This window comes from Anas acuta, chromosome 12 (assembly GCF_963932015.1).
Source record: "Anas acuta chromosome 12, bAnaAcu1.1, whole genome shotgun sequence".
Classification (NCBI taxonomy): Eukaryota; Metazoa; Chordata; class Aves; order Anseriformes; family Anatidae; genus Anas; species Anas acuta.
The window spans coordinates 7,047,292-7,071,777 of NC_088990.1; the positions used below are offsets into that span (position 1 = coordinate 7,047,292).

General features: G+C 44.2%; 1 protein-coding gene across 13 annotated transcripts in view; it reads left to right on the forward strand.

The window, feature by feature from the left end:
* The window catches only part of AKAP13 (A-kinase anchoring protein 13), a 216,912-nt gene that overhangs the window by 53,596 nt on the left and 138,830 nt on the right, over nt 1–24,486 (forward strand). For all 13 annotated transcript variants that reach the window (XM_068696270.1, XM_068696269.1, XM_068696267.1 and 10 more), the window contains 2 exons: nt 6,599–6,643; nt 23,245–23,392. In XM_068696270.1, coding sequence (XP_068552371.1) covers nt 6,611–6,643; nt 23,245–23,392 — 181 coding nt within the window. In that variant the 5' untranslated portion in view covers nt 6,599–6,610. The remainder of the gene's footprint in view (nt 1–6,598; nt 6,644–23,244; nt 23,393–24,486) is intronic.

The window sequence follows — 24,486 nt, forward strand, 5'->3', positions numbered from 1 at the left end:
TGGCTTTCTTCTAGCTGATTTGCACACCTAGGGCTGCTCTGATATCTGTGGGGTATGTGTGCTTTGGGGTACCCGGGGCAGTGTTCCTCTAGACCCCTGAAATCACAAAGTTTAGTCCTTACAAGGACTGGCATCCTCACACTGCAGCGTTACAGAGCTGTTTTTGCGTGATGCAGATTCTGTTACAGTTCGGAAAAAAATCCTCCTCCTCTGACTCTCAGCCTGGCCAACGCTGTGATGCAGTGCCCGTTACAACTGGAAAGTCATCCTGCTTTCTCTGCATTTCTGCTTATCTATTCAAATGCCTTCCATGAGATCTGTAACTTCATCAGATTCTCCGTGTGTTTTTTGGCTGTCCTCTCCTACCCGCAACCACAAGCTCTTTATGGCTGGGGCTGTTTTTGTACAGCTGGGAGCGTGCGGTTGAAGCTTTGCAAATACAGATCATTGTTTCTAAAATCAAATGCTAAAATAAGATTTTATTTTTTTTAAAAAAAGTATTTAGATAAAGGTAAGATTTAGCAAAACTTAAACTCGAACTGTATCTAAAACTGAAGTTTACCTTAAAAAGAAGCTTAAAACAGAACTTCACAAGCTTGAAGAACTCAGACACTTCACACTGAAGTGTATTTAGTCATGTGCATGGTGCATAAAGGAGAGGAGAGGGGAGAGGTGGGATCCCACAGGGACACCGAATGGTTTCAGTGCCTCTGATCACCCCGTCAGACGTTACCATATCCAGAGAGACCAAGCACAGTAGTTTGTCCTCTTCCATTTTATTTTGTGCAAAATAACATGGAATTTCTCTACAAGAGGCTTCAAGAGCTCTCACTGTATTTGTTCTTTAATGCTTAACAGAGCAGAAAGGCATCCTTCCCGTTTTGAGAAGGCTTCAATACCGTTCGGTTTTACTGACCTGTGCAGTTCTTTGTAATGCCTAAAACCACTGTTGCTTTTATGAGCTTGAACCTGGACTTCTATTTCATGTCCTACTTCAAAATTTGCAAACACAAGGGATTTCATTGTGGTATCCTAAGGGGAAAAAAAGGAATAGAATTCCAGAACCCCTGCAAGATAAGCGTCTGCATGGCCTTAAAGCCTGTCAGAAACCTCATGGTCATTGAAATCCCAAAGGTTCAGCTGTTTGGGAAAAGGCACATGAGTATAAAGGCAACTGCTACTGGAAAAAAAAAGATCGCAACATCTGGGGACATCTGAATGTGCCCATAGATAATTAATCATACAGGCAGGAGAAAAGGGTGAGTTTGTTGTCAGATGAATTCCTTTTGTTCACTTTCTATAAATGTTTCAGTAAGTGGATTTATGGGAAGCCTTTCCTTTTGTTGACATCGAGGATCTCCATGTAGTCCCGTGGGACGATGCAGTAAGCCTGGGTGCTGGGCAGCCGTGGGGGCTGTGGGATGTGTCTGTGCCGCAGGTTGTGAGCGAAATCCATCTTTGTGATGAGTGCATGATGGAGATACTTCTCTCCAGTTACATTTTCATAAGCCAGTTATGTGATACACAGCTGAGAGGATGCTCTCTGGGTGCAACGAGATGTATTTGAGTGGGTGCCTGCTATGTTCTGGGCACTGCGACCACATCGTCTGCTGGAGATTTGGCAGGATCAGAGCAGTTCCGATGGTTTTATTCCCCCCAGGTGACAGCCTGCTGACAGAAAGTGATGCTGGCTCTGCCACGAGGGTACCCAGAGCAGGGCTTGTGCTGGGTGGGAGCTGCACAAAGGATGCTCAGAGCTTTTCCCCCACTGTGGGGAGCCCGACGCCAAAATGCCCATTGCTCACGTGAACTGGTTTGGCTCTTCGTGCGGTCGCAGCTTTGGAGGCTTTCTCAAGAGACAGCATTTAGAGTAATCACATTGTCTGCCTGCTCCAGCACCGTAACAAATCGTGTTTGGGGAGGAAGCTGAGCCCTTCCAAGCTGGCCGTGACTGGCATTGTCATTTTCTTTCTGCCGTGGTAAATAGCCTTTTAGGTTGTGTACATGCAACAATTGTTTCTGGTAGAATACGTCAGCGTGTTCTCTCCGCAGGCTGCGTGTGCCCTGCCTGCAGAAAATGAGCTTGTCTTGGTGATGGAAAAGGCAGGATGGATGTGATTTTTCTCTTTCTTTACAACACAAACCCTAGCGGGCTGAAGACCTTTAAAACAAAGGTGGAGGTGGGGTTCACGTTTGCCTTTTCTTGCTAGCTTGGCTTCCAAAACAGTTCCTGTGCAACCTGAATCCCTATCTTGCAGCAAGGCCAGGTATTCTCTCTGCAGGCAATGTTATCTGATAGAGCAAGTGTGCTACCAGGCCAAAAAGATAGGAATTGCTTTCTGGGGCACAGGCGGGCATCAGCTCAAAGGATGTGTTCCTCTAATTAATGTAGAAGAAAACATTTTATAACTTTTCAGCTTTTGACACCAAAGAGCCTTGCTTTAAAAAAAAATCTATTTTATACATAAAGTAGTCTGACTTATTCATTGATTAGTTTAGGGTCCTTATGAATCTTGGTTTAATAACTCTGTCTGGTCCTTTTTTTGTTCTAATTTTCCTTATCATATTAAGCTTTTCCAGGGACTGCCTGCCTACTCACTGGCTGGGGAAGTTCACTTGTCCAGAAAGCTCAACGTATTTCTTTGGTGACACAAAGTAGTCTTTCAGACTTACCTCTCACTCAGTTTTTCTCATATGATTTTGCCAAAGCACTTCCTAACATGATAAAATATCTTCCAAACCTGCTTGTCTCCTTGCAAACTAAGTTTGCATCCTTTGAAAAATGGGACTGACATATATATTATGAAGCATTAAATCATTTTATTAAAAGTTACCGATGTGAAGGCCAACTAGTAGGATAAGAGGAGAAAAATCTTTCTGCAGGAAGTATTTCCAGGGTTTTTTTCTGGGTTTCCCCTTTTATTTTTTTCCCCTTTTATTTTTCCTGGTTTTCCCTTTTCCTGAGTATTTCCTGGGTTTCCCCTTTTTTCCTGATGAGAGGTGACGGTATTCTCACTTCCTTAGGCATCGTCTCTTTACTTCTTTTGGACTTTGTGACTTGTTATCCTTTTATTTCAATCAAAACCATCTCTCCCACAAAGCAAGGTTACCCAGTGGGAGTCTGGGACACCAGCTCATCCTCTCCTGACCTGCACGTGCTCTTCTCCCCTTTCCCATTTCTGTCTCTGCTCAGCTGCAGCCAGGTGTCTGCCAGGAAGGTGACGGAGCAGTACCACATGCCTTTCTGTCGGGTGGCAGAGAGGATGGATGCAACTCTCTTCGTTTCTTGAAGCACAGAAACCAAACTCACTGTCGATGGGATACCCTTCTTTTGGTGCCTTTGATTCAATCTGCTTGAGCTAAAATTCTTTTCTGGTGTTCACCGATGATCTTAAAAGGAATATTCTTCTTAATTCTTATTAATGCTCGTGTTGTCTGCCCTGTAAAAGTGATCTGATGGAAAAACTTCATCGAAGGAGGCTCAGCAGTGTTTGCAAGTTGGGAATTTCACCATAAATGGCTTGACTGTATCTGGCATGATGTACAGGGCATCAGCATCTCACCTTGGATAAAGCTGGCAGGGCAGACCTTGTGCTGGAGCACACGAGCTGTGGTTCCTCCTGTGTGTAAAGGTATGAAAAGCGTCAGCATTAGGTGCTGGAGTGGCACCTCGAACAAAAGCTGTGAGAGCAGGGAGGGGGCTGGCTGCTGATCGATCCTATGGCACTGCAACCCCAACATCAAGCCAGAAGCATCAGTTCTGGTGTATCGCAGGTCCGTGCTCAGCCTTGCTGAGTAAAGGCAGGCTAAAGCACCTGTGAAGCAGTCAGCGAGAAAGGAGAAGAAAAGTCTAGCTCGGCTACGTGATTCCTTCTGTCAACAGCTCTCCTGCTTCTCAAACCCGTGTCAGGGAGGGGACGAGCAGTGGGAACGCTAAATGCTGCTCTCAGCGGGCGTGTTGGGGTTCAGTGCATGCCCCAGGTTTGCACTTACAGCCTTCCTGCCTGTTTCCTGAGGCTGTGGGTTGGACTTCTTTGAAAGCCTTGATTCGATGAGTGGGTAGAGCAAACACACAGGGCAGGACGGATGGGGTGGTGGTGGGACTCCTGTGCAGGGTGTGAGAAGCTGGCGCGTTCCCCATGGGTTTGTCTCAGCAAAGCAAGCAGCTGTAGTCAAAAGCGAGGTGTGACCTCGCTGAGAGTGTTAATTTGGGGTTTGAGCCAGCGTAGATGTAACTTGCAAATGAACGGAGGTGTTTTGTGTCGTGACAATAACATACCTGTGACCTTGATGTGGAAGAGGTAACGCGGTTAGCTAAGGAAGGGAGGAGGAATGTATTTGAGTACATTAGAATAACTTCCTTTCCTCTGAGCAAACTTCTGAGAAACTAAAATGGCTGATGAAAATGTAGTAAAGCTAATTATTGGAAATGGAGAGGAACTTGAGGAGGAGAATATGCAACTTGCCTGTGGTGTCCTGGGCAAATACAGGCCTGTCGCGTTCTGTTTTCCTGAATTTTTCATGCGACAGCCTTTAACTTACATCTTATCTGTATTGAAGGCCAGTGGTAATATTGGTAGCGTAGAGTTGTGGCTGAATTTCAGGGATAAAGAGTAATCCTAAAAGTTGTTATAAATGCAAAAATTTAGATGTGTTGACTTTGAAGGTATATCACACTATATCTTTTATCAGCAAAAAGAAAAGTTGTTCGTGTACTTGTCAAGACTTGAAAAGAAATGGTGAGAAAACGATGCTTCATAATAACTCCCTTTAAGCATTCTCAGACGAGACAGAACTGTTCTGCTTCTCTTGCAGCAATGCATTTTTAAACATCATATCCAAGTACTACCAGATTGCTGAGCCGGATTGCAGGGCTTTTAATTTTGCTTTGTGAAGGGAGCTGGTCTGTTGCAATGAGACTTTGTTAAATAAATAAATAAAATAATCCAACCATGAGGTGGGCTTAAAAGGGAGTTTTTTCAACTCTGGTTTAATCTCTGTAAGACACAATAAAAGCCCTTGGCAGATAATGCTTTGAACCCGGTCATCTTGAACCAGGGGAACCCGAATAGGAGAGGGAGGTTCAGCTAGGTCACGAGGCACATAGACAGGGCTTGTGTGATATATTTTATTATTTATTTATTTAGGTGAGAGCTCAGTAGGACTGGAATAACAGGAGCACGTTGTAAGGCAGACAGAAGCAGCTTTTGGAGCTCACCTGCCCAAATGCTATCGGTCCCATGTTTTCACAAGCAAGTAATTCTTTGTAAAAGCATAAAGGCAGGAAAAATCAAACACCAAGTGTAACCGTTTTAAGACATTTTGGTTGTTGGAAGGGACTTCTGAGGTTGAAAATAGGTATGAATCCAATAGATTTAGAGACTTGAAAAATGTTCTTTGCTGGTGGTGATGTAGGGCCTACTGCAGAGGTGGGATGTTTCCGTGAGCAGACTCGGCAGGTAGCTCGGATGTTTCGGCATAACCAGTGCAAAAATGCTTCTCTGCAAAATAAGGAGAGCGTGTGAGGGAGCGAGAATGGCTGGAATCAGCTAAGAAAACTTCTGTGGTTTGATTTCTGTCTCACTAAAGGCAAACTGCGGGATTTGGACGGGAGTAAAGTATGAACAAGATCCTGTGTTTTCGTGTGGAAAAGCAGAGTGGTATTTTGTCTCCTTGGAAGGGGGGTGAAGTACTTGCAGAGCAGTACTAGTACTGCAGACAAGAGCAGCAACAAAAAAAATCCATTTTAAACCTTTTTGCATTCTTTCATCTTAAGATCCAGAACTGCTTAATGCACGCTTTAAATTAAAACTTTCACTTAGGGAAAATATTTGCTGCTAGACTGGAGAAACTAATGGAAGTGAAATGCAACTCGCCCCGGGTTACACTGAAATTCCAGGAGCAGACCTGGAAGAGGAAAGTTTCTGGACTAAAATTACTTTGGTAGGATGAGTAACAGTAGTTTTTTGAGTGAAAAATTCTAATGCAAAATCACAAGCATAATCTATTTTGTATGTTTTCCCTCAATTTTTTAAGAAGTTTTTTTGCTGGTTTGATTTGTATGCTGTTTTGAGATACTTCTCAAACACAGTCCAGTTCGGGCACGTGGTGGGAAAGGGCACCAAATGAATTTGGGGAAAGTTGGACTTCTCCACAGCTGGAAGAACTAAAAAATCCTTACAGACATTCTTGGGTGGGAAATGGGGGGATGTATTGACAGATGTGCAATTAAAAACTGGTAATTGTCATCAAAAGCAGCGATGCTTGGAGGAGGGGTGAACGGAGAGCGAAGGGGAAGGCAGTGTGACTCGGAGTATCTCCAGTGCCATCAAGGCCAGTGGTTCAGATGAGGAGCGCTTTGCCCTGCAAACCATTTTGGAAATGTCTTTGATGTCAGCATAAGTGGAAAAAAAAAAAAAAAGTAACAGAACCTCGATGGCCTGAAAGAGAGAAAATATAAAATTGAAAGTGGCTATTAGGAACAGTAATGTGTGGGCACTAATACTGCGTTGGAAGTTTAACGTTCTGCAGCTTATGGAGAAGTACTTAACATTTTACAAAGAAAAGCCTTAAATTTGCCTTTTCTTTTTTGTTTCAGTGTTCTGAGGTCATGAAACTTAATCCACAGCAAGCTCCATTATATGTGAGTACAAAGTTTCAATGTTTTTTCCCCTTTCCTCCTGTTCCCATAAAATGCTTCCCCGGCCATTGCTGGCCATTCTGCTCATTTACGCTTTGCTCCCCGAAGACCTTGCTTGTGTTTGTTCAGTAGCCCTGCAAATGCCCGGTGATAACCCCCAGGTAAGTTACAGAGCCCCTCTGTCTTTCAAGGAGCCAGTTTTAAGGAAGCTTTCCGACACGTTGTAGTGCTGTCATGTAGCCTGCATAGTGCAGGAATCCCCCTCCTATTTTTTTTTTCTTGTTTTCTTCCCTAACGATGACTGGAGTGAATGACTCGATGCGTTAAGAGGCCATAAGAGGAAACTGCCTGAGTGGAAAATAGGACGTCCCAGTGTGCAGCACTTGCCCACTGTGCTGATATTTTTCTGCTCAGAGTTTTAAACGTGGCAGGGAGCAACTGGAAGCAGCGAAGAGCTGGGCTGTGCTGCGACTCCTGCAGCAGGGCATGGCTTACGTCAGCCTCCTGCAAGCTCGTAACCTCGATGGCTGAGTTAATAGGGAACAAGCTTCCTCTCGCTCCTGAATAGCAGCTTTGTTGCAGAATATGGGGACTGTCAAACTAGACCTGAATTTGTGGGGGTGTATGCATGTGTGTGAAACTTGTGCCAAAGCTGCCAGCCAGGGCTGTAACCGTTTACTTTCTGCAGTGCCTTGCCACGCACTGAACAGGGTTTGCCGGTGAAGCTGTTTAAGGTTTGTGGTCCTGCCCACGGACCTTGCTGATACGGGTAGAGCTGGGTACGAGGTGGAAAAATTGGAGGAAAAATTGCTTGCAAACAGCTCTGAGGGGTAGGAGGGGGAGACTGCTAGGTCAGGTAGTTGAGCTGTGGCTTAGAAAGTGTCATTTGTTGTAAATGATAAATGGTAGATTATATTGACCTTTAATTTCATGGAAGCTTTCAAGTTTCGTCTAATTACCAGCTGAAAGTTTGTACTACATTGTATTAGAGCATATTTTCTACCTGCTGTACTAGGTCTTGTACTTGCATCAAGATTAATGTTATACAGATTGATCTGACTTTGGCAAAGTGGCCTTACTGGAGTAGACCACCGTGTTCTGTATTATTGTGAAACTCAATTCAGCCCGAAATGTGTTAAATTACAAACATACTGAATGCAGGGCGACTTCGAAGAAACCTAATCTAAACTTGGGGCCTAATAAAAAAGGATGAAACTTATGTGCAACTACCTGCTGTAGATGCCACAGCAGAAATGTGTGAATGGCAGAAAGCAGGATAAAATTATTCTTACGTCTTTTGAACAGTGCATGACTTACCTAATCTGGAGGCTTTGTTTTCCCAGTCTTATCTTCTGACTTAGTTTATTTTCCCACCGTTTTGTGTGGTTTTGCATTCAGCATGTAATACTTCAGTGGCAGATTTAAAAGTTCTCTTCCCCACGTGATGGTGAGGAGGACTTGGCTAAGGTCAAAGTGGAAAACAATGATTGTATGACTCTCAGGAGTCTGTTCCTTTGCAGTGGGAATAAATTCATGACAACTTCATTACTACATGGACTCCCTCTTCTCTTCCCCCCTTTCTCCAGTGACCGGGTGTATATGCAGATCAGATCCCTTTCAAAACAAACAAGTTCTGGCAGCTTAAGGAAGAGGAAAAAAGAATATAAAAAGAAAAACTGAATGACCTTGGAAAACAAATTGTTTAGCCTTCCTGTTTGCTTTCAGTGTAGATGTTATGTACATTTTAAGATCAGCTTCCGTTTCCCTGGCGGTACTAATTGGCTGCTCAGCTCATCTGAGGGAGCTGTTAGATGTGAGCAGAACATAAAGGAAAAAATATATCTTCCTGGTACTTTCCTGTTTCAGAAGGCAGACACAACAGTCTTGTGGGCTGGCCATTGGTAGGTGAACGGCAGAGCCTCACCACGTTCCTTGTTCAAAGCGATGCTGGCTCTACTTTCCTTGTACAGGCTCCTCCTTCAGCTTGCTTTCAAAAAGCTGAGAACAGTGTCCCATGAATTTCATCTCTGTGAAATAAATGACGGGAAATAGCAAGCCATACAAACATGTCCGGGGGTCTCCCTACATTTGCCTGCTTTTCGGTAAATCACTTCCCTCAAGTTTTACCCTTTTGTGCATGGGGCCATTGCAGTGCATCCTTTATCCTCTTCCACTTTTAAACCAATAGCTTAGATTCAAGATTACTTGATTTTATTTATTTATTTTCTATATCTTGCATGAATTTCATCCTGAAAGTTCTCTGCAAAGTGAAGACTTTGACCAGTGAGCAGAAACAATACAAGAATCTGTCTTACAGAAGCGTTGCATCATTTGGTAATAGCAGCAATACTTTTGGGAGGAGAAAGTGGAAAAATACTGTCTCTGGGTCAGTTCCTGGAAGCCTATCAGACAGAGCACATTTCATCCTATCTGATGATCGGCAAATTGCCCAGATTCGTGCCTCCCAATTCTGAACGATGTTCTGGGAACCCAAGATGCCCAATATACTTAGAACCGAAATGTTGTGCGTGAGGGAGAGGAGGGTACTTCCACATCTGAGCTGACACAGGGGCTGGGCTTGGTGCTGTGCCTGCCGTGCCAGCAGCACAGTCACAAGGCGCAGGAGCTCGTGCCAGGAGAGATAGGGCAGCGAGGCGTTCCTCGATATAACACGGCGCGAGGTGCTTGACGGCAGGGTCAAGGAGCCATCTGAGCTGTGTGGCTCCCAACACGCAGTTTTTACAAAGGACGAGTCCTGATGTCGTAGCATGAATCTGAAATGAAGATGCCCAAACCCACTTCTTTCTTCCTGAAGCACCTCAATGGGCTCTAATCTCAGCTGCTACTGTCAGGGGGGTTCTGAGGAATTGGGGTAGCAGAGCTGGGAACTCCTCAGAAAGGTCTGCTGTGGTTCACGGGTTCCCGTAGCTGTGATGAAGGGTTGAATTCACCCTGTTAAAGCAGTGGCCCTAAGCTTTGTGGTACAAACTTGAGTTTAATCCAGAGGTGGTCTCCAGTCCATAATCAGCATAGCACGAGGCAGGCTGTAACAGGACCAAGCTTTATCTCCTGGCTCTTTCACTGGCATGGGTCGAGGTTATGACAAGTAACTGTCACTTGGCTGGGGTGAGTGTCTCTGCTTTCTGTGCTGGGGCTCTCCTGGATGTTTTTTCCCCAGTGTGTCATTGTATCAATCATATTTTGCATAGTCTGTGGTGTAACTGTGGATATTCAATAGAAAAGGGGCTCTATGAAAATCTTTCACATACTTTTGATTTCTTCAAGTGCATTTTACTGCAGGATGTGCAAAAAAATAATAATAATAAAAAAAAAAATAGTCCATGTGGCTGGGCAGTCCTTGGGCTGCCTTCCTGGGGCAGCATTTGGGAACATCTGTATTGATGTTAGGTACCAGGTTACAGTCTGAAGGTGGCTTTACCTAAACCCCTCTTGTGCTTCAGCGCCATCCTATTGATAAGGGAACCCAGCTGAGAGCACAGTGTAATGGGTGACATTATTTCAAAGCCCCAAGTCTCAAAGCTGCAGGGCTAAGCATGCACAGGCAGGGTTTGGGGTGGAATGGGAAGGTTGCAGAAGTCTTGTGTTAATGGCAGGCAGGAAGCTGGGAGTTGAGTTTTGTTTGTTTGGGTTAAATACATGCAGTGGCTTCTCTGATCTTCACCCTCTTACGGAAGTTGTATGTCTATCAACACAAGTCAAAGTTTCAGCCTGAGTATTGCAAAGTGCTCCCTAGCTGTTGTCAGTGCGTTGTTGGAATATTCAGGTCATCAAGGAGTACGTGGGTAGGAAAAAAGGGCTCAGCATTGCTCTGAGTAATAGAGCCTTATTTTTAAGTGGCCTTTTTACTGTTGTGATTTGTAAATGAAGTTCTCTGTTCATAAATTAAATAACTTACATCGATCACTTAGCTTAAATACTGCTGTTGCTAAAATCCAAGCAAGAAAGAAAATTGAAAGGAGTTTTGTAAAGTGTTGATCTTTTTATAAATGTTAGCATTAATTGAGAGGCCAGAAGAGTATTCAGCAGGAGATTTAATTGCAGAAGGATCAAGGATCTCAAGCTGCGTCCTTACTTCTAACAAAACTTCAGTAAGTACAGAGTGCACATGAGTAAATGACCAAGGTCGGTTCAGTTGCATACAATATCCTGGTAGTCGTACTTCAGAAGTACTCAGCAGCCTCACTGGCTTCTGGCTGTAGGGTTACTGTAATGTTTTTGATCGTCCTTTTTAACCCATTCACATCTTCTGCCACTCCGAAATCAACGTTTTTTAGAAGTATAACCTGAGAGCAGGACTGGGTATGGGAGTGCTGGAACAGGATGGAGGTGACAGGTAGGGGTGAGCCGTGAAGCATTAAGTGGCATCTTCTCTTGATTACTACCAAGACTGCAACCTTAGATCTGTCTTTAAGACAGGAGTGTTTTTTCTCGGTGATAATGATCAGTGGGTGTGAAATGGAAAAGATTAGCAGCTGGAGAAGGGTGATGCATCACTGCAATTTTTTTTTCCTTTTCCTTTTTGATTAAAAGGAACAAACGCTCTAAATCACAGCACTCCTCCTCTGCACGGTTTGTCTAAGGTGTGTCCGCATTATTCTGGGTGACAAAGCCAAATGTGTCATACCCAGAGATTGTATGGGAGGGCGAACGCTTAATTGATAAAAGTGCTCCCATTGACTTTGGTCTTTAATCAGGTCTGCAGACTGAGTCTCTCGTATAAACTGCCACCTGGGAGCTGCGCAACCCGCCAAGTTGCTCAGGGAGGGTTTTGATAGAGATGAGAGCTCTCACTTCCACGCCAAAATGCCGTGCAACTTAATGAAGTATGAACTTCAAAAGCTTCGGCAAGAATGCACTGACCCTCTCTTAATGTAACCTGGGTTTTGGGTACAGTAGTTCCTCTCTTCTGTTAATGAATGAATTGCTGTAGGTTACCCAGTGTGTCACCTTTAATCTAGAACGGGAAGAAAAGAGTAATGCTTATAATAGGAATATATTTCTTTCACTTGCATATCTCACCCAGAATGAAATGCCCTTTATGTGTGTATTCCTCAGGAGGAGTAATTGTGATAACCTCTGATGTTTGTGTTTTAAGAAAAACCCTCTTTTGAATAAATATTAAAGGGTTAAAGAAAATAAGCACGACACAGCTTTGAGGCTTGTGACAGGAGTGTCTGTCAGGTTGTTATCATGTCTGAGACAGTCCCAAGTATGGCTTGTGCAGTGTTATGAGCTGGTTAATTAATCTTCTTCAGAAATCTTTACCAAAGGCGCAAAAGGAGAAAATGAAATACCTTTGTAGTCCTAATACAGTAAAACGTTGCTATTAGGTTGGCATCGATGTTTTAGTTAATCTACTAATGCTGAATTTGTTTTCTTAGTGGCATCTACGGTCACAAAAGCCACTGCGATGCCCAAATATGAGATCAGTCCAGCAGAAAAGGTGGAATATGCCGAGTGTGCTTTGAATGTGGGAATTTCTCATGAAAAGCACTATACAGAAGCCCTGTCTGACTTTCTTTTGAGGTCCTTAGGCAGGAGGAGAATGAGCCTTGATGTTCAGCTCAGTGCTGCGGTGAGAGGATCTGATAAGCCTCTTGTCTTTTATTTGTTGGTCCTTGAGTTCTTCTTAATGACAAAGTAGTTTGCTGCCCCACCTTCAAAGTGTCTTTGAATTACGAGTGGAAGGCCTCTGAGCACCCTTTACAAATAAAATACTTGCTTGTGTTCCTTGTGGAAGAACCTGCTACTTGGTTGGTTTTAAGAAAGTTGGTTGGGGCACCCGATCAGATGGACTTTGGAGAGGAGCACGTCGCGTCTTTCCTGGTTCTGTTTTCATTCTGCAGGCAAAATCATATCCTCCCTAAACTGTGTCCTCATTTCTTGAGATTTTGTTTTTTAAGTCCTTGATCCACAATTTTTTTTCATTCTCCTCTTCCAAACTGTGGTCTACATCATGCAACAGAAGTCCCCCCACTGCTGAAATGGGATCAGCACCTGCCACCTGAGCTGGGCATCATGTTGTGATGAGCTGCTGCTCTTGGGTACCCCAGAAAAGATTGTGGCTCAGATGAGTTACCACATGGCTGCTGGCTTGCTCCTTTTAGACGAGGCATCCTCTAGCTCACAAGATCCATTCCGCATTAGCGTAGGACTTCTTTTGAGTGGTGACCCCTATGGATTTACTGCAGACGGTTTTAGCTGGAGAATTGAGAAGCGGCTGACCATCAGCACTGCCTTCCTTCAGGGTGAGCCATGGGTTAAGTTGTAGCTCAGAGGTCTCTTCTCAGCACTTTTTTGCTATTAGCCAAAATCAAAATGCTGGTGATTTGTGTTCCAAGCCCTCCTCCCGTAATTGTCCATTTGATCTTTGCTTCTGTGATCCTGTTCAGTGTGTGTGAATGTGCTGGTGCACAGTAAGTGGCCTAGCTTGGAGTCTAGAGAGCTTGCTGTCTGAAGTTCTGCCCTTCAGTCACCATTACTCAGCAGCACTGCTTGTGATCTTCAAATAATAAGAATTCCAGAAGAAAGATGCTAGAACTGGTACAAGGAAAGGGTGGGAAAGTAGAGAAGGCAGTAATCCCCTCTTTGGCAGTGCTATTAGATTGGTTCAACCTGCTTTCTGAAACTGTGCCCCACTGCAAACATGCAAAAAGAATCCTTGTATTGTCACACTAAGAGTTTTAATAAAATAAAATTAAAAAACAAAAACAAAAAAACCACTGTATATTACACTGTATATTATACCTCTTAGGTTCTGAATTTAGGGTTCTTTATGTCTTGAAGTAGCTGATGAGCTGATTAATATCTGGAAAGATGCTGAGAGATTGCATCCCAACCCCAGTGCTGGCTGATTGTGGTGCCTTCCCTCCTGATCAGTGGAGCTCAGCACATGGTGTTTAAGAGGATGAAAATGCTCTTTAACTCCTGTTCCTCAATGGAATGTATTTATATAGCTTATAAATATTCTTACATTACCTTTAGGACAACCAACCAGATTTCCTATCTTATCTGTCAAGATGCAGGTCCCTGCTTTATTTTCTGTAACAAAATGCAGCATTCATTTTGGGAACTGTTAGGCTCGAGCCAATTTTGTCAGCAAAGCTAACACAAGGGTGTTTTTGAAGATGTTGAATTGATGAAGGCGTGATGCTTTCAATTAAGCTCTCAAATCTCCTGTGAAAAGCCCATCTGCTCCTGGTCTCCTTTGCTCTACCTGCAGCACCCTGGTTCCCAAAGTTGTGCCGCATGCGGTGCGCTTGCAAGCACTCGTCCCCTGCAATCCCATATTGTGCATAAGTGGGAAATAAACTGTGATTAATTGCTCTCTGCTAAGATCGATGCTATGCACTGCCATCAAGTGGCAGCTGTGCTGCCGGATGTGTTTTCAGTGCTGCTTTCTGCAGGGCTGCCTGCATTTCTGTCTGTTTCAAAGCGCTTTGCGGTGTTACAACAGTTTGCTCTGCATAGCAGTTGTGGTTGGGGGGTTCTTTTTCAGTAAGGCAATGGTTGTAATGGTTTCTGTTCCTGAATGGCAAAAAAATAAGAATTATGTCACTTTTTAAAGAGAGTCTTAGGCATTACGGTAGCTCCAAGTACTGTAGCTATGAGGCTAGAGCAGATATTTCGCAGCTGGCAGGAAAATCAGCACTCTAAAACACACCCTGAGCTGTGTCTCTTTGAGGGCTTACTGTACTGTAGAGGATGCTGAAGTACAAGGAAAATGCTGTCCTTCTATCTTATGCCTTCAAATGTTAGTGTTCAAATCTGATTTTTTTTTTTCCCTTTAAAACCCATCAAGACTATTTGTGAAAATACTGCAGTGATAGGAGATTGTTTCAAATAATGTGTCATCATATGTACTTTATCTTCCAGGATCATATGTACTTTATCTTCCAGGAATTGTGACTCTCTTCAACTCCCTGATGCCAAGAGAATAGCTGGATTTCTGTTTCTTAGTCACTGAATGCGTTCAGGCTGTCTGCTCTTTCTTCCAAGCTCTACGAATTTTGTTGTTATTGCTATGTGAGTAATTAGCAGGATCAATCACTCAAGCTGCTGTTAATAAAATGTGTGGTTCAGTTCACTTACAGGGTAGTGAAGAACAGAAGAGTCTGTAGAAAGAGGACAGAACAAGACATTCCTATCAATTTGGGTTGTTTTTATAGGAAATAATTGTAGTAGTTTCCACGGTTTCTGAGAAAAACTCTTTAAGAGTAAGATCAGCACTTGCTATGGAAACTGGATGGTACCGGGGGGAATATTCTGCTACGGAGACTTGCTGAGATGAGAAGTGGACCTCCACTGCTCCTCCCTTCATGCCTCTTCTCTGGACCAGAGCTCTGTGGGGCTTGCTGTGGCTGGGATTTGGGGTTGCTGTCAACAGCTGCTTGTTCCAGCAGTCCAGGCCATGACAGCAGGCACACAGTGTTTTAAACGGATGACCTGGCCAATATTAAACTGCTCAAATAAATGAAAATAAATCAATGTTTTCTTCACTATACTGCCAATTCCAACCACACAATAAAACTGTGTTCCCAGCTATTCTTCTTATCAGAGTAGATCTTCCCTAGATTTTCTTCCCTAGTATCTAACAAACTTTTGAATTACACTTTTCTCATCCTTTCTGTTTTTCAGCTTAACTTTGCTTTTTGCCCTTTTGTTGTTAGTGTCATTGTTAATTCTTATCACGTCCTTCTGTGAGCTAAAAACCATTAGACGTGCCCTTGGCTGGTTAGTTTAGTGAAGGCTGTCTGCCCAGCACAGCACCTTGCAGAGGCCCTCGGGATGCTCTGAACAAAAGCAGGTGATGGAAGTGCTCCAGAGGTTGTGGAGCCGTGTGCTGAAGCAATAATACACCTTGTTTGGCTCTTAACCACCCGTTCTAGTAACTTCCCCAGCTCTGTGCGCCTAAGTGATGTGTCATAAAGATACATCCATAAAGATAAATTGTGTGTCGTCTTCAGCGCTAACGAGATCCTGTTACTGTGATGGATTTTCTGTTGGCAGTCTGCAGAGATCTCCCGTATTAACGTGTGTGTAGTACCCATAATAGTCTTCTGACACTCAATAAAGATTCATCACCGAGCTGATTGATTTGAGATGTAGACATGCTCTGTCAAAGGACGTGGGCTGCTAATGATGGTCTTCTTTAAGTGTATCCAATTCTGTTGGAGCTTGTGGTGCTCACAGTGGTTCGGAGTAGGAAATCCATTCCCTGGTCTCCCTGCACCATTTATCTCTTTGCAAACCAAACCCACTGCAGATTTAGACACCCGAAGTGGCGTGGGACATGGTGTAGCTGTGAGATCACTGATAAATCAGCCGTAACACTGTGGGCTCTGCAGACAGTGGAGGTGAGCAGCACAAGTTGCACTCAGAATGGATCTGCACGAGCCAGCATGGGCCTGGAAGCAGCAGTTTCTATAATATCTGTAAGTATCAGTCCGTCACAGCTGCCTCTGTCCCCTTAGCATGAGGTAGGGGACTATTTATTGATGCTGTGTTTATTGTAGGTGTCTGTCTCTACCCATATATCCCTCGCACCTGAAGAGTCTTAGTTAAAGGGTCTTTTTTTCTGTATCCTTTCTTTGTTCCCTGTGTCAATCTTTTATCCATCAGTGTGCTAAGCTAAACTTATTTTTGGACCGTATTCTTCCTCACCTTCAGGGGGAGAAAATGTTGGACAGAAGAAGGTTATTTTGCATGTGCAAGTCAGTGCTTTGGTCGTGGCTTTGTGGCTGATGCTGGACGAGGAGCTGGGCTGGCTCGGCGCAGCCTTAATGAAATGTGGAAGGTGTCACCCCGAGTTGCTCGAGGGGCTGGCAGCAAAACCTGTAGCATCGCTCTGCTCTTTTGGTGGCCTGTGGGCAAGCAGTCACGGTCTACGATTGTGTTTTCCAAAGGGCAGCAGACTGCATTGCAAAATCTGTCTTTCTGATCAAAGAGGGGCTCAGCCTCCACGGCGCTAACCTGAAACCTTGCTCTGGCACAACCAATAGTGCTGATGTTCATTTAAGAGGAAAATAAAGTTAGTTGGGAGGCTGTGATTTTTTTTTTTTTTAAACCACTGAAGTCATTCTTGTAGTGTCTGCCTGTGTGATTTGTTTTCTTAAAAAAAAAATAAAAAAAAAATAAAAAAAAAATAAAACCTCTGCCTCGTGCTGCTTTAAGATCAAGGCATCTGCACTCATTGGCCACGAGGAAGGACCCAACCCTATCCCAAGCCTGACTCTTTGCCATTCTGTTTATTTCTGGAGTCTTTCCCTGGAGGTCTTATCTGCAGGAGAGGTTGCAGCACTCTGGCAGAGCGCCATCCATCTTCCTTTACGCTGCTGACCCGGGTCACTGCTGTTATTGGGGGGATATCTCCACGTGAGGAGCCATTTCTAGAGCTGCTTGTGTTTGGGCAGATGGCACAGCACTGCCTTTTGTTTCTGGAGCCTGGAACTCTGCAAAACAAACTGCTTTTGACGCGAGTTTTCTCCCAAGTGCTCCTCCAAGTCTATGAACACTGGTGAAATTGAGGATGTCTGTAATGACTGCTGTTATCTCCCTGTAACGTATCTCTGACCTCTTCCCTGCTCCAGTCCTTTTACATATACAAGTGCTGGGAGGCTGTGGGATACATGACCACATTTGCAAGAGGGGCTGGGCGTTTCAAAATGCATCTGGGCCTGAAGTGTTCCCTAACAGTGTTCCCAGGGAGGAAAATGCACTTGAGATGAAGCAAGATGCACGCACAACATCCCCCATGTGCAGGCAGAGAGGAAAGGTGGATGTTTCGAAGGAGGACCTGTCCCATGCATCTGTGCCTGTTTTTTTTTCTTTAGAGCTGTTCATGTGTTCGTGTCTGTGGCATCCCCTCCAGATGATGTTCTCGGGGGGGGGTTCAACACATGTTTGCATCACACTGAGGTAACCTCAGCTGGGAGAGATGCACCAGGTTACTCAGCCCAGATGGGGGCACTTCAGGGGCAAAAGTTTGCCAGGAGCAGGAGTTGAGCTGTTGATCTAGTTTACTGGCAGAGGTGAATGAAAGTAGATCATAGAAGATCCAAACGGTTGTATTTTGTTGCTTTTCTTGTAGGATGATTTCTGCTGTGTTTTCTAAAAGGGCTTTGTTGTTGCCTTTTCTGTCCTCCAGCTGGTTTCAGAGCATCCTACACTTTTGGGTTTAGGTGGAATTGTCTTGCCCTTCCCTTTGATTTTGTTTAACTTATCTGTTCTCGGTCCTGAGTGCTTCCCAAAGAAAGTGGGATATAATTGAAAAGTCAGCGTTTATTTTAAAAGCCATTTGCATGAAAAACACACGGTGAGTTTGACCCATTATTCCCATTTCATTGGTGGGGAAGCTCAAAGCCCAGGGATGTGAAGGGACTTGCCTCCTGCTGCAATTACAGCCTGATTCTGTGGCAAGCTGTAGCAGGTGTAAGAATGGGACCACCTCCATCTGCGAATTAAAAAAATGAAGGTACCGATGAGCCTGGATTCCTTGAAGGAGGAGGAAGAAGGCACAGCTGTGATTTTGGGTCTGTTGTCCTGGTATGGAGCAACTCTGTTAGGAGCTGCTTGGAGCTTTCCAAAGGGGAAGGAAAAAAAGGATCTGTTTCAAAAGCATATTTCTCCTTTTGTGTCCTAACATAATGCAATAAGCAATGACCCAACAAGAATTTGATTCATGTTATGAGCAGTGGAAACAAAACAAAACTTGTTACAGTGGCAGGTTACGCTTACTCATCTAATCCAGAGCCTAATCCAGCCTCTTTAAAAGAGCATCAGATCGCTGACTTCTACAACATCTCTGCAGGAGAAAATATACTGCAAAGAGGTTTCTTTACTTGCATGTGAATCTCTAAGCCATCCGATACATTGATTTTCTGTCCAATATGACTGCACTGCTTAGGTTTTACCTGCATGAAAAAGCAGCCAGAGATGGCAGCGGTAATCAGTGGTTAATTTGGCTTTTTTTTTTGTGCAGAACAAATGCAGCATTGCTAGTTGTTAGTGTTTTCTCACTGAAAGCAGGAAGCTAAAGCAACGCTGGAGTGCTTCAGCTTCGCTATCTAACACATGCTTTATTTCCATAAGTATTTTTAGACTTCATGTGGGGGGAGGTCAGAGTGGGTGGTTAATGGGTTAGGTAATGCACTTCACAATTCCCAGTATGAACGAGGAGAGGAAAAAGTTTAGAAATCACACGCTTCACATACAAAAATAGAGCGTGCTTCTTCTTTTTATTATTATTATTTGGTAGAAATTTTAAAACCTGTTAGCCAGCAAAACAAGAATATTGCCCCTTCGTACTTTGGAGAAATGTACCTGTAACTGGGAAATCTGCCCCTTGCCAGCTAAAGTCCCATTTTTCATCTCGGTGCTTGCATTTTGCAAGGGCTGCCCCTTGGGGTCCTGCTGTACGGGATCCTCTGTGAGCACTTCCCCCAAACCAGGTTTCCAGACCCTTGAAGTGGCAAAGAAAGGTTAAAGCCATTGCTCCTTGTTGGAAGGTGGATATTATTTCTGAGCTAACAACGCAAATGATCTTAATTCTTTCCAGCTTAAAGCTTGTCAGCCTCATTGCCACTTGCAAATATTGCTAATGTCATCTGTAAGGACTCCTTTGGAGATAAATCACTCACCTTTACAGACACAAACTGACCCTTAGAGGGAAGAAAGGATTACTTCGACCTTCCCCTACTTTGCCTACACACAACCTGCGTGCCTTTATAGTTGTGGCTCTTGAAAATAAATACCTGAAATGGTGCAGTTGTCCTAGTACTGACAAGCAGGTGCCTTGCTGCTTTCTGGTTTGATTTTCAGACCCAGGAGCTGGATCTGGGCCTTTTTTACAGGTAGATGTGTTTATGCTGCCTTAAGGAGAGACGGACCGCACCGGCATCCCTTAGAGTTGTGTCGTGGTGGTTGAAAGCCCAGGACCAAGTCTGGTTTTCCCAACATACCAGTCATCTGATGAGGCAGACCAGATCATACGCCTTCCCCCTTCAGTTTGAAAAAGGGAATGTTTTTTTTCAAGTAAAGAGCAGCATCCATGCTCTTCACATCACATTACAGCTACCCCAAATGCTTTTTCAGAGACTTTCAGATCAAAATGAAGGCAAGGGTGACCTCTTTCATGAATGGACAAAAATGGAATGTTTTCATTTCCAATGGGATTTAAGCCAAGTAAATATTAGCCGATCCAAACTAGTTTTGAAATTAAATTATTCTTATTTGTTGGAGCATTCCAGGGAATGGCTTTGATCTGGCTGTACTTTCACCAAAGGGATATTGGCAGACTGACCTTCCAGTTCCAGCCGTTCAGGATGAAAGAAGGGTTATAATAACCACCTTGTGTGGCAGTGATACTGAACAGATGACTTTTTGGATAATATTAAATGAATAAAGGTAAACATACTTCAATTAAGATGTTTTTGGAGGCTGAACGCAATAGTGCTGTTGGAAGCTCTTCTATGCGGGTCGAAGGAATTTTGGCTGTGTTTGCAGCCGATTTTCTTGAACTCCAAAAAAATGTTTGAAAGAGAGAGGCTTGCTCTGTGCACTATTTCCTTTTCGAATAAATACGTTGTCTCGAAGTGACGTTTTAAAATTAAATGAAAGCTGGCAGCGAACGGCAAAGTTGTTAATAGCTGGGAAGGGAAACGTGCGTCGAGGGAGGGCTGCGTTAGCTCTTTGTTCCTCCTGCTCCCCGGTCACGTCGCGCACAGCGAGCTGAGCCACGCGTAGCACAGCCGGGAGGTAGCTCCAAAGACACCTGGGAATAAACAAGCACACTGCCATTAGGTGGCACCTTATCCATCTTGCTGATGATATTTGGAGGCGATGTAACGTTTTAATTAAAAAATAATGCTCGTGCTCTGCTGTTGTAATAAGGATATTGGGTTTTTCCCATCGATCTTGGGCTGGGTTCTCCAGAAGAGCAAGAGGAGGGAGTGGGGTGGTGGTGACCATCCCTCCATAAAGTGCTGGGGAGGTACAGCTGAAAAGCTGCCAGCTGGTGGGGCTTTGTGTCATCTTGGCTGGAAAGGACATGGTCTGTCCTGCCCCAAAGCAGGGCCACCTCCACAGTGAGGTCCAACTGCTTGGCACCTGCAGGTATCTGTATGAGTGAGGAGTTCATCTGCCTTGTTAAGCCTCGGCTTCAACAGATTTTGGGTTTCTTACCTGCGTTTACACAGGCACCGTGTTGCATTAACCTTTTTATTCTGTCTCTTTCATTGATAACAAAGCATACGAGTTATCATTGCAGTAATGCTGCAAATTAAATGAAATCAAGTGTTGTAGTGGCGAGTGCCTGGTTCACATGTATAGGCAGGTGTCTTCTCACATGTTTGCTCTGCAGGTTTGCTTTTATGTCGCGGGAATTGGACCGGCTGCTCTTGGATTCAGAGTTAAATAAAAATTCCCCTTAAGGGACCCTGCTTCAGACAATCAGCCCTGTTGATGAGTATCCGTAAATGTCACCTGCATTTTTAAGTCCATTTAAGTGCTTTGTATGTTCATGCCTTAAGGGAGGAACAGTTTGAATAAGGACGAATATAAAAGTCAAAGCACAAAGGCTTTGCAGGTTAAACCTTCAGCTTTTTTTTTTTTTTTTTTTGAACATCCGCACAGAACTGGATCCTTTTGCTTGCAGTGGGATATTTAGTTTTCAGCTCAGCGTGTGAACTGGTCATGCTTGAGTTTAAAGCTTGATTTATTTCTATTTGCACTTGTTTTTCTTTTAACACAATGTATATAACACCATATATGTGCAGACTCTGGAAGTCTGGTCCGGTGTTATGATGTAGCACCTTCCTAAAACCTCTGTTTCTAACTCTGCAGCCATGTAAATGCAAACCAGACTCCCTGCTCCATTTACCTTTTGGAAACCATGGTGTTGTTCCTTTTAAGACTGACCCATACCTTTATTTAAGACCGGAGGCTGGTTGCACCTGCCCTGACAAACCTCATTTCTATCAAAAGCAGTATCCTGTGCAAAGCTGCCCCCGGCGAGAGGTACCAGGTGGGAGGAGGAGAACTGGGCATGAACTTGGAGAGGGGAAACTGCTGGGGCATGCAAGGAGCTGAAGGGAGGGAGACAACGGACAAGGCTTGAAACAGAGCGTGAGAAGCGATGCTGCCGTGGCATGGGTGCACGGGGGGGCTTGGAAGCCTTGGGTTTTTCCTCAGTAATTCTATTTGACAAAGAAGGGATGAACTGAGTGATCTCAAGGAGAAGGTTTGAAACGAAGTGGCATGCGTGCTCTGTTGGCTATGCAAATTAGAATTACATAATCTGCAAAAATAATAACAGCAAAAATCCTTTCCAGATTTGCAGCTGTAACCATATGCTGAACGGCGTGGCGGCCGAGAGCTGGCTGACGCAGCTGGGGTGTAAAACTGGGGCATCCAACTGGTTTTGATCTTTGAGGGAAATGGGGCAGAAGGTCACTTCCCAGTCTGTTGCTGACGGTGTCTTGTAGTTTATACAACGCTTCTTCGGGCAGATAGAAGTTGGGTTGTCAGATCAAGTAAGCATGCTTCATGCTTGCAGTAACTGCAAGCCACCCTCCTTCCCTGCTTTCCCTTCCCCAGGGAAAGCTTACTTTGTTGGATATTGCTCCTTGGTTGTCCGTACAAGTGTAGGAATTGCAGGTGGATTTATTTTAGCCTTTGCTAGGATAGCAGTGATGATGATGCATGTCCTCTGCGTACATCATTTTTGCTCACAGCAGCTCGTGGATGCTGAAATAAGTCTCCATGAAGTTAAGCAAGAATATTTATCTCATGTACAGGCCTAATAAAGTAATAATAAAAAAATATAAATAAATAATGCAGTAATGCTGCAGTAATGTTTCCCTTGCCAATTTGCAGAGATGGGCCAGTAACCACTGGGTGCAGCTTCACTGCCTGGCTGTGACAATCTGCTGATGTCCTTTTGTCCATGTTGCTTCTCGTGGAGGTGGAGAAACCTCGGTGGACACAAAGCTTTTCTATCTTTGTGTTTATTGATGGAGGATGAGATGCATTCAGGGGTTGAGTTGGTCACACTGGAGCTGTCAGCACAGAGGCTTGCTTGGCAGGGGAAAGAAATGAGGAAATTAATTTGTCAAATTATGTGAAGATTGGCAATTTTGGGCTGCTAGCCATTTTGTTTTCTTAGCTAAGTATTTGTGGGGGGACGTGTGTATATATATATATATATATATATATTTGTGAGTGTGTATCCATCCATGTTTGTGCTTTTAAAAGACCAAGTGTGGGGCGTGCGTCAGCCAGACTTCAGTGAAACGGCATGATTTCCCCATGTGAAGTTGCTATTTTGAACATACCCCGGAGATTTCTACGTATCTCTTCCCAGAGCCGTGCTCAACATATTTTCTGGCTGGTTGGCTGCCTATAATGCTTGATAGTCTGGCTAAGAGGCGTGCTAAGGCTGACTTGCATATCTGCAAATTAGGATGGGCCCCAAGTCATGTGAAAGGAGCGCAGGAACAGAAAGCAGCAGCCTCGGGGGTAGAGAAGTTTTATTTCATGCAGTTCTTGCGAATGTAAACCTAACATATTTTTGTTCTTTTTCCTAGGGTGACTCAGTTATTACCGTGCAGCTGACTGAGGAAGATAAAGTTGAAGATGATGTAGTTTTCTACTTGGTCTTCACTGGGTCAACTGTCCAACACTGCACAAGCACAAGAAAGATTAATCCTGGGAGTCTGGAGACAATTTCTCCTGGTAAACAATTGTCTTATTTTGCGTACCAGTGTATCCATCCATGATACCTACTTAATTGAAGTGGATTTAAATGTAATTCTGTTTTGGTCATCATCTTCCTCGTTTGCACATTCATTGAGGATGTGTGGTTTGGATTACTGCTTTTGCCTTTTAAAAATCTCTTGCTTGACTTCACTGGAATTAATGACTCTGAGGTGGGAATTATTTAATGTGTAACTGTGGAGTTCTATTGTTGAAAATACAAAGTTATATTTACTCATAGTAAAAAACAACAATTTAAAAATGTGAGCAAGATGCTGGAGGACGCATTTACAAGGTTGGAGATGCTATTGTCCAAGTGGTGTGCAGCTCGTTAGGATCTATCGGTGCTTAGGATCTGCTTAATTAACGTGGTGATGTTCATTACTCTAGGCCTGGTGAAACACGGCCCTTTTCCCTGAAACCCTGCCACGGAGTTCATTCAAACACAGCACTTCTGAAACTCTTGGGCAGGCAATCAAACACACACCCGGTGCTTGGTGCCATCCCTCCAGCGCCAGGGGCTCAGACAGAGTGGTTTGTCACATTAAAGCCCACCACTCTTTTGCAGTTCAAGCAAAACAAAGCAAATCAGCACGGCGTTTCCCTTCGGTGACTTTGGGACCGTGGGAATGGGCATGTTCCAGGCTGCGGTCCCTGCCATTAACCTTTCCTTCTGACTTGTTGCTATGCAGCACATTGATCCGAGTGTGAGAAAAGCGTCTGACATTTCCACTACATGCAGCATAGCTGATGTGTTTGAGTGTATCGCTTGGTTTTGAGATTTATTTATCTAGTGACTAGTTTTAGGAGATGTGCATGAAGCACAATTCGGGCTCAGGGCTTTGCTAACGAAATAGGACGTTTCCTCCTGGCAATTAGCAGCTAGGAGTTGGCCACCCCTTGCTCATTTCCGGCCCTTTCTGTGCTCTCGGGGTCGTTATTATTGCCTGGGAAGAGAAGCCTTTTTACAGTTCTGGTTCCTGGAAGCTGGTGCAATGGGTTAGGTCACCGCCTGTTTGCTCCCAGCGACTCGCAGCCCGTGTGTGCGCGGGGCGCTCTGGGGCTGCGACAGC